Source organism: Lytechinus variegatus, chromosome 3, assembly GCF_018143015.1.
Source record: "Lytechinus variegatus isolate NC3 chromosome 3, Lvar_3.0, whole genome shotgun sequence".
NCBI lineage: Eukaryota > Metazoa > Echinodermata > Echinoidea > Temnopleuroida > Toxopneustidae > Lytechinus > Lytechinus variegatus.
This window is the reverse complement of record NC_054742.1, coordinates 54,629,718-54,642,077: the sequence shown is the minus strand read 5'-3', so window position 1 is coordinate 54,642,077 and position 12,360 is coordinate 54,629,718. Positions and strand designations below refer to the sequence as shown.

At 35.5% G+C, this 12,360-nt stretch overlaps 1 protein-coding gene across 2 annotated transcripts; it reads right to left on the bottom strand.

Annotated features, from left to right (window-relative positions):
* Window positions 1-303: 303 nt before the first annotated feature.
* Window positions 304-11,726, bottom strand: LOC121411393 (probable thiopurine S-methyltransferase). 2 transcript variants are annotated; one of them, XM_041604097.1, is made up of 9 exons: window positions 11,671-11,726; window positions 10,809-10,900; window positions 9,013-9,105; window positions 7,933-8,065; window positions 7,374-7,426; window positions 6,496-6,570; window positions 5,719-5,810; window positions 5,229-5,276; window positions 304-4,045 (listed from the first exon to the last, which is right to left on the bottom strand). In XM_041604097.1, exons 2-9 carry the CDS (start codon window positions 10,889-10,891, stop codon window positions 3,924-3,926), a joined length of 699 nt encoding a protein of 232 aa, XP_041460031.1. In that variant the 5' UTR covers window positions 10,892-10,900; window positions 11,671-11,726; the 3' UTR covers window positions 304-3,923. The 2 variants fall into 2 exon arrangements, with proteins under 2 accessions (XP_041460031.1, XP_041460030.1); XM_041604096.1 differs by lacking the exon at window positions 11,671-11,726 and adding an exon at window positions 11,439-11,575.
* Between the last annotated feature and the right edge of the window lie 634 nt (window positions 11,727-12,360).

Here is a 12,360-nt window from a genome sequence, read left to right as displayed (position 1 = left end):
CCCACACCTCCCTTTTATATACTTTTTCCCTTTTTATCCGCTTTTATTTTCATTTGAATTTCTCGCACTAGTATGGGGGAGGAGGGGTGGTGACTGCTCCCTGTAGCATTGAGCTTGATGGGTGTGATATTAGTTATTTGATGCATGGGTGGAAATACCAGGGGGGACATGTCCCCCCTACCAAAAATAGTAGGGGGACACAATATCAAATGCTCCCCCTACTATTTTTGGTCTTATATGATGGATAAACATATATCACTTCACAATCTAAATAATACATGTATTTTGCACTAAATGACAATTTGGATGAAAACCATTTTTTTTTGCTTGTGAAATTTTCCAGGCCCTGGTCCCCCTACCTTTGGGTACAGATTTCCGCTCATGATTTGATGAATTACTGTAATTCACAAGTCTATGTCATTATCCAATTGAAAATAAATTTGAATTTAACCTCTTCATTCTTTCCATGAGAATAATATACAATCTAGATGTTTCATCTTAAATTCTATAATTTCACAGCATGAAAAATAGATTTCAATTATGGTGTTTTACACACACATGAATTTAAAAGTAAGCAAAGTTTTAACACAATGATATGACTTCTTTTTTAGTAGTTTATTATTTCCAGCTCTTCAATGGCACATAGACATATGCCTAGGTAATCTATAATCATAACTGAATACAAATTATAATAGATATTCACTCTGACAGTATATGAAAATCATTTTTCCTTACAAAAAAAAATTCAAGGCAAATAATTTATGATGACAATACACCACATCTGTGCATATCAGATGTGAATCATGGCAAGAATAATCAGGAGCAAGTATCATAAAAAAAAATTGGTTATGGTAACTACCATGGTTACAGAGCTGAGTAGCTAATCAGAATCGAGATTCCAATGTAATATAACAGCAATGTTACAATTATCATGTCTTTATGAAATGGACACAGGATATATTGTACAGATTTTAAACTTTTTCATTATCAAGCCTCCAAAATAAATGAAAACACATTTTTTGAAATAAAAAAAAAATATCTCTACTAGTACTGATTAATATTGATGTAAATATAGGGATATATCAAATGAATCAACTCTGAATCCAAGTTTGGTCTACGACCTGTTTGTTTTGTTTGAAATGGGTGCATACACTGAAGAAAAAAAGGAGAAAGTTTATAAAAATGAATAAATAAAAAACTTCCCAAGAGAGAGAGAGAAATGCTTCCAATTTCTTCAATGAGGAATCTGTGCATACTGGGCATATTCTGATGCTGCTCTACAAAATTACAAATTCAACCATTACTTGTATTTTGCTGCACTATTCAAGAGAAGAACTGTCCCTCAATGGGATGGAAAGTGTATTTCAGAGGCAATAAGCAGTACATATTAAATCTCAAGCTTAATAGTGAATTTTACCTATTTCACAATAGGTTCTAACATTAGTATATGTTTGATACTCTTGATACCCAGTGGCAAATACCGAAGGCACAAGAAATGAGTGAATGTCCTCTTAAAATGCATTAGTACTGTAACTGTATAGCTTGAAATTGAAAATATGGTTAATAATATCTGATTTTATGATTGCAAAGGCAGTCATATTAAATATTGAGATACGACTGAATTGTTAAATTATCACCAGAAAGACAGGAGAAAGTTTCTCCGCTTAGTTTATCTATTTCATGAATCCATGAACAGGCAAACTGTCTTGACAGGTGTTTCACAATGGCAAGACGGTACAAAACTTTACCAAATGGCAATGGTAACATGGCGATGAACATGACAGACAGGTAAAAGATAAATTGTGGTAATAATATTATTTCAAAAGATGCAAATAAAAAGAAAAAATAAATAACAAACTACAGTAAACTAAATATCATTGTGTGAAATGATTTTGGCAGAAAATAATTACTTACTGTGAGGAAATGAGAAATGACCCTGATTTTAAAATGCAATTTGGACAAGAACAAATAATAGGTGATGTTTTGTTTATGCAGAATGTGCCTATATGACCTAAAAATAAGAGACATTCTCTAAGTGCTCCATCTAGAGGTTAAAAATGACTAAAGAGACTCCAACTCACCTGCTTTTGGCGGGAAATCTCCCATTGAAAGCCCATTTTCGCAAAATCACACATTCTCCCGCTTAAGATTTAATATCCTCTGCCCAAGCCGTGTCTCCCACTTAAAACGATCTTCTCCTGCCCAAACACCTTTTTAACAACTGGAATTAAATGTTCATATCCAAGCCGATATTCAAGTTAAGTAGAACATCAACACCGCGCGCGATCTCGTATTTAGCGGGCGCAAGCAAGCTATATAGATATCATCCCTCCAAGGCCCTCCTACATTGCATACCAAAGACAGTGCGCGCCGCATACTACTTTGGTCATCAGATGAGACAAAATTATGAAATGTCAATTTTAAGGTGAGTTCATATTAAATATGTCTTCACAGGTTGATATGAATAAAGGTATAAAAAATGCATGGTTTTGTAGATGCTTATCAATTTGATATGCATGCATGAATATTGACATGAAAAGTAGTTTTATTAAGCCAAAATGTATGATTTGATTCATTGAATTGTTATTTACTTAGTGCCTTCATATATTGAAAAATTAGCTTGAGATAGCACGAGAGAGCATCGAGAACCCTTGAGCTGGACCCCAGCCGCAAGGGACTTTGTGCTTCACGCTCGTGATGTCACATCAAGTTGGAGTCTCCAGTTTGCTAGGGGATCCAGGTGGGAGAATCTCCAGATCAGAAGGTGCTTGGGGTTGGAGTCTCTGTGACTAGCAGGATGTGAGGGTGGAGATCATCACTCAGATGTACTTTTACTTGACATGAAGGTGTATATCTAATAGAGCTAGATGTGTATTTTATTGATTTGGACACTTTCATTATACTAAAACTTTAAGAGGAACTTTCAGGAGTGATTCATCCATATCGAACATGAAAATGAGCGATGTTTTTTCGAGTGAAAGTGCTTACTGTGTAGGTTGAAGCCGACTAGCATGATGTGTCGATGGAGAGAGTACAGATGGTGTTGCGATTTCTCTTCAGATGACTCGGAAATGTTGCCTTGACCATGTCAGGAATGTTCCCATCAAGGCAAAACAACAAAAGAGTGTACAAAGATGATGATTATGGAAGAGATGAAGGAGGTAAAAAGATGGATACGCTGACAGAGGAGCTGAAAATTAGGGAAGTGTATTTGCAACGTATAACAGGAAAAGAGACTTGGGCCCTTTGTGAATAACAAGTGCAAGGAATTAAAGCAAAGGAAACTATATCATTTTTGTGATGCTGTGCATCGCCTGCACTTATTGCACACATAGACATTTGATTCCTGGCAATTCACCATGTTTACGAATGAATTTGAATCTTTCAATTTACTTTAAGAAAAATATAAGTGCATTTTGTGTACATGATGTATATAATTACTGTTGCCATGGACCTGGGTTGAATGTGAAACTTCTTTTGATTAATGAAGATGAAGCAAAATCATGATTATGAAAAAGCAACCTGCTCGCTATCTACATGGGTTGCTGGGCCTGAATCTAATATGTTGCACAAGAACCTTCATATAGAAATTTTACACCTTATTATCATTCAATGAGGCATGACATTGTTGAAAAGAGCATTGTTTTTTAACCGCAGGCAAAGTTTTGCAACATCGCTTACAAGCCTTATTTATTATTTGTATACTCTTGCATGGCTCTCTTTTAGGGGTATTAGTAGCTATTAAGATCAAAACTTGTTTACATGAAACTTGATTGAATTCCTGAATTACTTTTACATATTCATTCAGATCAATTTGATCAAATGGTAAACTAGCCATTTTTGGCACCTTAATCATCACTAGTAGGATATTGCAGTATTCAATTCAGCTTGTATCGCCTTTGCTTCTACCTTTACCTAAATCATCACTTCGTACAGTCAAAGGTTAGGAGTAAAGTGATAGCAAACATGTATTCTAATCCAGCTTCTCTAAATACATCATAGAGAACATCTCGCTTATTCAGCAGCTGCACCTGGGCTTTTGGCTCTGCAAAATGACAAGAATTTAGAGAGAGAAGCAATTAATTTGGAAAGGCTTGGTAATTGCAACAGAAATTATTATATCATTCCATTCAAAGGAGTAAGCATAATATGATAATATCTAGAACTATCATTAAAGATAATTAGTACCTGAGTCCTATCAGGACAGCCTACAAATGTTTCACTACTCCCATACCAATATTTGTGCCAAGTCTAAATGACATTGGGAGAGAACTGAGGAAGGAGTTTGCTCTGCAAGATTTCTCCTTATTTTCTGCCATGATATGCTATTACCATAGTAATGTAGTTTTCAATCCATTCATGAAATCTGTCTTGCACATTTGCACTCCTAGACAAACATGTTTTTCTCAGACCAAATTAAATTAGCAATGGGTGAAAAATTAGGAAAATTGTTAGCTATGAAAGATTGATTCTGGATATACATGTACTGCCATCATATGCCATTAACAAGAAAACATAGTTTCTGAAACATTCAGAAAATGTGTCTTGCACATTTTCACTCATGACTAATGTATTTTCCTAGACTAAATTAGCAATGGGTGAAAACCGAGGAAGTTGTAAGCTCTGCAAGATTTCTCCCTGATAAAAATGTACTGCCATAACATGCTGATAACATGGCAACATACTTTCTGACACATCCATAAAATGTGTCTTGTAAGCATTCACTCCAAGACCAATGCAAGTTTCAAGTATCAAGAGCATTCAGTGAAATTCAAAGAAAAAAGATCCACAAGATTTGCATTGGACCAACCTAACGACTGAATGACAGACCAACCCACCAACCTAAAATAGTCATTGAGCCTGCATTTGGCGGGGGATAATAATGATGATAATAAAAGATAATACCAACAATAATATGATAGTAAACAATAATAACAAGCAACACTTATAACGATTGGGTATTTCTTCAGATGGTAGCAAAAATACAAATACTAAGAACAATAATCACTTGTGAAGCAATGTTTCTCTCACTTCCTATTATCATACTGGATTTAGAACCACTACAAATGACACACACACAAATTCAAGGAATCAATCTTGCATTTATTTACCTCACCTGGGCAAAAACATCAATTACAATGACTGATTATTTACACTTAATTTCATTTCACTGCATCTTAGTTTTGATATGGTACAGTTCAAAGTTAACAAAGGAAATAACAACTTACCATACAATGCTTTTATGTCATCCTCATTGAGTGTGAATGGTGAGTGATCTGAAATAAAAATTAAAGAAGAATTATAACTCTGGTGATAAAGATACAGCACTTCCATGTTCACTATTTTTTGTAGTTCATTACATATTAAAAAACATTTTAAATTTGTATAGCTTTGTTGAGAAAGAAGCTTTTTCACTGATTCACAACTGAATAAACTTAACAATGATAAATGTTCATTTGGCCTGGGAGTAAAACACAAAAATCAATGCATTCGATAAGTTTCCTTACAATCATCAACTGAATACTACAATTAACACTAATCAAATGTTAACTCCAGATGTGGATAACTGAAAGAAATTTATTATCAAAATTACATTGATATATTGACATATTGACAACAAAGCATAAGAAAACAAATGAAATTTTGAATAAAATCTAATGAATTCCAAACAGTGTAAACTCTTTTAACACATGACAATGATGGCTACTAAAAGCTCACTTTTCCACTTGAATTGTTCCTTGTCATAGAGGTACGACTCTAGAAGGATCCTTCCTCCTTCCTCAATCAATGAAGACATCAATGCAGCATACCTGAAAATGAAAAAGGGACAAGAATATATCAGCACTTTCAAAACTATTAAAATGATGAGTAAACATAGTCAATCTTTACAGCATACATAATAGGAGGTTGTACCCTCACACATTTAAGAATTAAATGACTGCCTTCCCAGAACAGACATACATTTTGAGGCTCATCAACTACCATGCTTTGTGGGCTTACCAACCTGGGGCCCATAACACAAAGCTTAGAAATCATTGTAGAACATGTTTCAAGATTGATTGCATTGACTACAATGTACAGTTATTTGTGAAAATCAAGCATACTATTAATTGCAAACCTTCGTGTAACGGGACCCAAATATCAATAACTACATGGCACAGGATAGCCAATCTCTAGTGCTGCAATCAACTGCCTCAATTCTGATTCTATTTGATTTGGATTTGTTCAATATTTTTCTTTCCAAAATTTGTTTCAATATGGATTCTGGATTATTTTGATTTCACTTACACACCATGGAGTGAAGATATTGAGATTAACATGTTGTAATCAGTATGAGTGCTATAAAAATGCTGAACAATATCATAATTTGGGGTAATGATATGTACATGTAAAGCACTTACAGAGACAATGTAATAGGCATTATAAAATGTTACTACTATTAATTATATCACACTGCTTTTTGGATGAAAACAAGTATGGATATCAAGTACTTACTTTACTCTATCACTAGGCCCAATGGCAACAAGAGATCCTCTGTCCCAAATAGCATGAAATTTACCAAGAATAGTACTGAAATAAAGAAGAAATTTATAAGGCATTAATACATAAACAGGTTTATACATGTCCAAGTTGATGCATAAGTTTGAGAGAGTGGGTGAGAGGGGAATGGAAAGGGTGAGGGAGAATGGAGAAGTGCACAAGACAATTTTCACTGAGTTGATATGGTAAATTTGTTTAACATAAGTGTGGGAGAGAAAGAAAGAGGGGAAAGGGGTTAAGAGAATATGCTAAAAACTATAAAAATCTATGATTGCCGCTTTCATGACTTCAGTGGCACAATGAGTTCAAAATACCATTTTGAAATTGGTAAACAAATCTAAATAAAATCCATGTCACTGCTGGGAAATATTTTGGCTGTAATTCATTCACCTTATGAAGAAAAGATCTTTAGGACTTTGAACCCATCTTAACACATGCCTGGGTGTGGAGAAGCGACAACATCAACAACATTTCAGGCTGAAATTCAGGCCTTGATATTTCAATATCAGTAGAGGTCTTTCAAATCAGTAGACTATCACACAAAAGTGGAAGTATTAACAAAAATATCATTTCAAATACACTTTTATACCATCATCACTAAATAAACTACAGGTATATATCTTCCAGAAGGGGTGGGGCAACTGTTGCAACCTACCAAAAAAAAAAGAAAGAATATGAATCTTATTCATGGGCTAGATTTATCCCTTTATGGCATCACAATTCTTTATTCAGAACAACTTGGGCTGGATTTCCTCATAATCAAATAAAACACCAATGGAAAATTTATAATAATGTCACAATATAAACAAATTTGGTAAATTGGTAGAACTCACCTGTTTAATTCAAAGAGATTACAACAGTATATCTTTATCCTGCCGTCCTCATTCTACATGGGAAAAGTCAAACATACAAACATTGGTTAGATGTGTCATCTAATAGATCCAGCTCTTATTAAACACCATTTGTTAGAGTTCCATTGTTAGCTTCATTTAATGAATTGATTCTTTGTAAAAATGACTTTTTTGTCAGTTTGAATATATATTTTCGATTTGCGTTGTTATGTTGTTAGTTCTCTGCTGTGGAGATCTAGTTAGCAAGAAAGAAAGCGGAAGAAGAGAAGGATGCATTAAGCATTTTGTCTCTGCCTACGACAGAGTAATTGTACTTAGTTAAGATCTTGCATATGGGCAATTTCTCCATCCTTCGGTGACTGCATGAGTGAATAAATCTAATCACAATTCAAATTTGATCAAAATGACTAACAATAAATAAGAATTAGTTCATGATTTGAATTTCATTCCTTTTCTTTGTGAACATTCATCATTTTTGCATTGCAATCTCTAATATTCCAGGGATAACAATTAACTAATCATGATAAAGAGGAGCTTATACCTGATAGAGTTTAGCGCTCTGTATCCCTGATACTTCAGTCACTGTGTACTTCATACTCTGCTCCTTGAAGAAGGCTAACACGGCATCTTCAATGGCTTCAACTCCGACAACCTCATGACCTCGCTCCCACAGCCTAACAAAAAATTCAAACCATGCAAAAAATAAATGTTTGAATTATAATAAGGACAATTGGCAATGAGTTAATTGCTGACTGAGATACCAGGTGACAACACCATGTCACTTCTTCATGGAGATGTGTGATTAAACATGTTTCAGTTTATAAGAGCTTTGTAAAGTGATGTTGTGCAATTAATGTAGATACCTGCCAATGCTATTTCAACATGATTTGATAATTCTAGAAAACTTTAAATTGTAGTTTAGATTATATATCTTGTAATTTTACACAAGATCTGAAAGTTAACTGCATTTTAGCCTATATATGTATGAAAAAAAGTCATGGAAGGATCATGCAGAGGGCTACATCCAAGTCCAACAATGAACTCAGCCTGGTAAGGTGATGTGAGGTAAGAAGAAATATCTAATTGATTTATATTTTGATGCTTTCTTTAGAGATCACTGCCTGCTATGCCATGGAGCCAAACACTTAGAATAACCAATGATGCTGTTATTTTAGCCCATACAAACACAACCAATAATCCCTGATTGATAGTGATACCAAAAGGGGCTTTCACTTGGCAATGCAACCAGTACAAGATACTACAACACTAACAGACAGCAAAGAATTCTCATATAAAACATTAAACTAAAGGATGTCCAGGAATACAGTTGAAATTCGAGAACCAAGATGGTACTTCAGACACAGAAAAAATGGCGCATCAGAGTAAATAAAATCTATGGCCTGTAACACAAAGCTTTAGTAGCAAACGTTTTTATTTTTTAGAACATTCTTAACGATTGATTGCATAGATTGCAATGTTGAGACGTACAATTAATCGCTAACCTTTGTGCTACTGATCCAGGGAAGACTTGAGAATACTTTATCCAAGTATCAGATTGACCAAGAGAAAATTTGACAGTTAGATTTATGGGCAGAGCTTCAAAAGTGCTTGAATTTCTTACCATACGATGTCAATTGTCTTGCCACAAAGTGGGATGAAAATCCTGCGCTTATCCTTGCCATACGTTAGCTGGTCTACATATGAAGACAGCATTCTGCATTTAGGAAAAGTGAACAAAAAAATATTCATAAATGTTAATTATGAAATTAACACAAAATAGAACAGGCACCAATTACATCGTATGAAAATCAATTTCACACATACATGTACATATCCACTTTGTTTTGTTTAGAATCCTACCAAATAAGGTGGATCAAAATAGATTCAGTAATAAAATATGATATGTCTAACAATCTCCATAATTTTTTATGAGAATGATCTGTGATATGAAGTTGATACAAAGAAGATAGAGATGTTGTGTTTGGTCGAAGGAATCAGGGATGAAGTCGAGGCCGGTACTTCGGAGTCATGATGCCCCATTAGAAAACCTTCTCTCATAGACTTTGTATGCATGACTCTGCCCGAGGCCAATGACGGCAAAATATGGCCTCGACTACGTACATCCTGGAAGCAGTGGACCAGTTGGAGAAGGCAAATGGGATTACGTTGGTATGGACACGAGCTGAAGAGGGTGTGAATGTGAGTGTGTGTAAATTTAGTTATTACAGGCGTATCAATCAGATATCATCACGCCTGGGACTGATATTAAACATCACCATGATGGGACCTGACCTTGGGCTCATCTTACAAAGATTTACGATTGATCTGCTGGCTTTCCATAGTTGTGGTAGATCAGATCAATCGCAATGGGGCCCAGGTGGGTGTTTCATAAAGCCGTTTGTAAGTTGCAAGCGATCTTACTAACGACTGGTGATCCCGTCTTGTAAATTATATACACCAAATTTTCATTGACATTCATTTAACACAGGTCTAGGAAAGGATCACCTGTCGTACATAACTTACAAACAGCTTTATGAAACATTCACCAGGGCTGAAACCTCAAACACCTACACCGATTCATAACCTCCACTCATGGATTACAGGCACATGTCACAGTGCCAAGGGGGCCATTTCATAAAGCTGTTTGTAAGTTAGGAGTGACTTTTTAAGAATGACCGGTGATCCTTTCTTGTGGTAAATATATTCACCATCTAATGTTTATTGGTGATTATTTAGTGTAAGACATGTTCATCAGTCGTTCTTCAAGTTTCTTGACTTATGAACAATTTCATGAACACCCATCAGTTATGGAGGGATGATGGGCAGGCATTAAGAAGGGCTTTTGAATTTGAGGTAGGTGGTTTGAGGAGAAGGAAGAGGAAACAGCTAATGGAGACTTGTAAGGAAGAAGCAGGTGGAGAAAGAGAAGCAGGGTAGCGTTAAGGGAGGATGATGCATTGAATTATACTATGCAAAATGGGAGGCGGGGGTAAGAGGTTCCATTGCGGCAAACCTGTACAAGTTAAATCTGGCAACCCTGTTAGGCAGGAATAAAGCAGGATTTAAAAGTATGAACAACTTACTGACTAGAATGTATTAGAAATGCGATTAATCACTATATTCAAAATCAAATATCTAAATGTCTTTACTTTCAACACACCCCTTAATTCAAAGATTTCAATCAAGTAGGTGAAGTACCGTACATTAGTATGTTAGTGTGTCTTTTACATTTTTAGACTAACAGTATCTAACCATGTGAAAAATCTCAGACCATGTTATACATCTTTTATTTAGTGTTCAATCAAAAAATTTATGCCACAACACCACACATGCTTAGGCCTATCAATTCTTTCGGCAATCATTGTGAAATAAATACTAATATAATTTTTATTTATTGACATGGATTGAAATACTCACTCATGAACTTTTCCTTTGTGAAATCCGATGTGTCCATCATCCCATCTTTTCTGCCACTTGTCTATACTTTCACCAGTATCCATGTGTGAAATCTAAATGCATGGGTTACAATTGAACAATAATCTCAACTTAATTTTTATACGATGTCTGGTCATTTGCTAGTAAGAAGATTATTCCAGTGTATGCTAAATGCTGCTTCAAGATAATGAAGATTTACACGGGAATCAATTTTTTTTTCATGATGACCCACAAACAAAATATTAGAATTTTACATTAGCTCATCAGTCAAGTATCCAAATAATAGACAGGTGCATTGCAATCAGTAATGACAGTTTGATGTACCTTGCCTTGCATTATTTTTTAAATTTTTGTTTTAACGGTAATACTAATTTAATAACTAATATAAAATTACCAGTACTGCAGTAGCCGGCAGTACTTTTCTGCCAGGCCAGGCCAGGTCGGTCCAAGATTCAGAATCAAAATCATTGATGATTGATTCAGCAACTGGCACTATTAAATTCATTCAGACATGAAAGGCCAGTCAAGTATTCACTAAGTTAGTTAATACGAATACTTCAAGTTCCAGCACAAAAGCAGCTAGCATGCAGTTGCAGCAGGGACGTGACGTACCTGGTTGCAGGCATGGACTGCGACTGGTCTCTTGTGTTGCCGCTGGGTCTACTCCCCGGCCAAAGCCCGCGGCGGAGGTCTTGCAAGCGCATGTTACGGTACTCTCACTTGCCTCAATATCTATCCCCCTATCCCCCAATGGCAATGCATCAAGACGGAACTATAAACAAACTCCTCCAAATAAAATACAAATCAAATGCTTATAATAATAAACCACCAATACGCAGCTCACCTAGAAATATGTCCAACTCCAAGCCCGCAAATCTGCCTCGATTTATATTCCCGACCCAGTCACAAATTCGAAGCTTCTGATAATGTCAATGCAATTTTTGCACATGCGCTTTAAAAAAGGGAATTCCCCTTTCACATTTTTTTTTCGGGGGGGGGGGGGGGGCATAATAGGGGTCCCGAATTCTACTGTTGACAAATTCAATTAAAAAACCAACATAGAAATATATATTATTCACTTTGACTGGCTATTCGAGCATGGCCTCTTTCAAATATAATATGACCAAATTAACTCAGCCGCCCGCAACATTTCCTGGGCTATTTTGCTCCATGAAATTCTGGGGGGGGGGGGGGGGGTGAGGTCCCCCTTATTGATCTCAGCTAGAGACACAAGATCCGAAGAGCTTGAAAATATGCATGATGATAGATCTTCAAGTGCTGAATCCTATGTTATAAATTATGTGTACGGACTTGTACAAGTGGGGGGGGGGGGGGCTGACCATGAAAAAATCACAATCATATGGTCATTTTTATGTTTTTGTACATGGTTTTGGAAAAAATTGGGGGGCTGAAGCCCAAGACGATATTGTATTTATAAAACGTACTGTTTAGTTGAAATAAATATGGTATTTTATTTAATGTTATTCCATTCAATTCATATTGATATTTTGCAATATGGGCTTTCTTCTATCAA

Bases quoted from the DNA above. Each gene is read 5' to 3' on its own strand.
- LOC121411393 (XM_041604097.1), bottom strand. From the start codon at position 10,891: ATGGATACTGGTGAAAGTATAGACAAGTGGCAGAAAAGATGGGATGAT. The intron at 5,811-6,495 runs GTAAGTACTTGA...TTTCATTTTCAG, and splicing joins GGGCCTAGTGATAGAGTAAA to GTATGCTGCATTGATGTCTT. The intron at 5,277-5,718 runs GTGAGCTTTTAG...TTTTTATTTCAG, and splicing joins GGAACAATTCAAGTGGAAAA to ATCACTCACCATTCACACTC.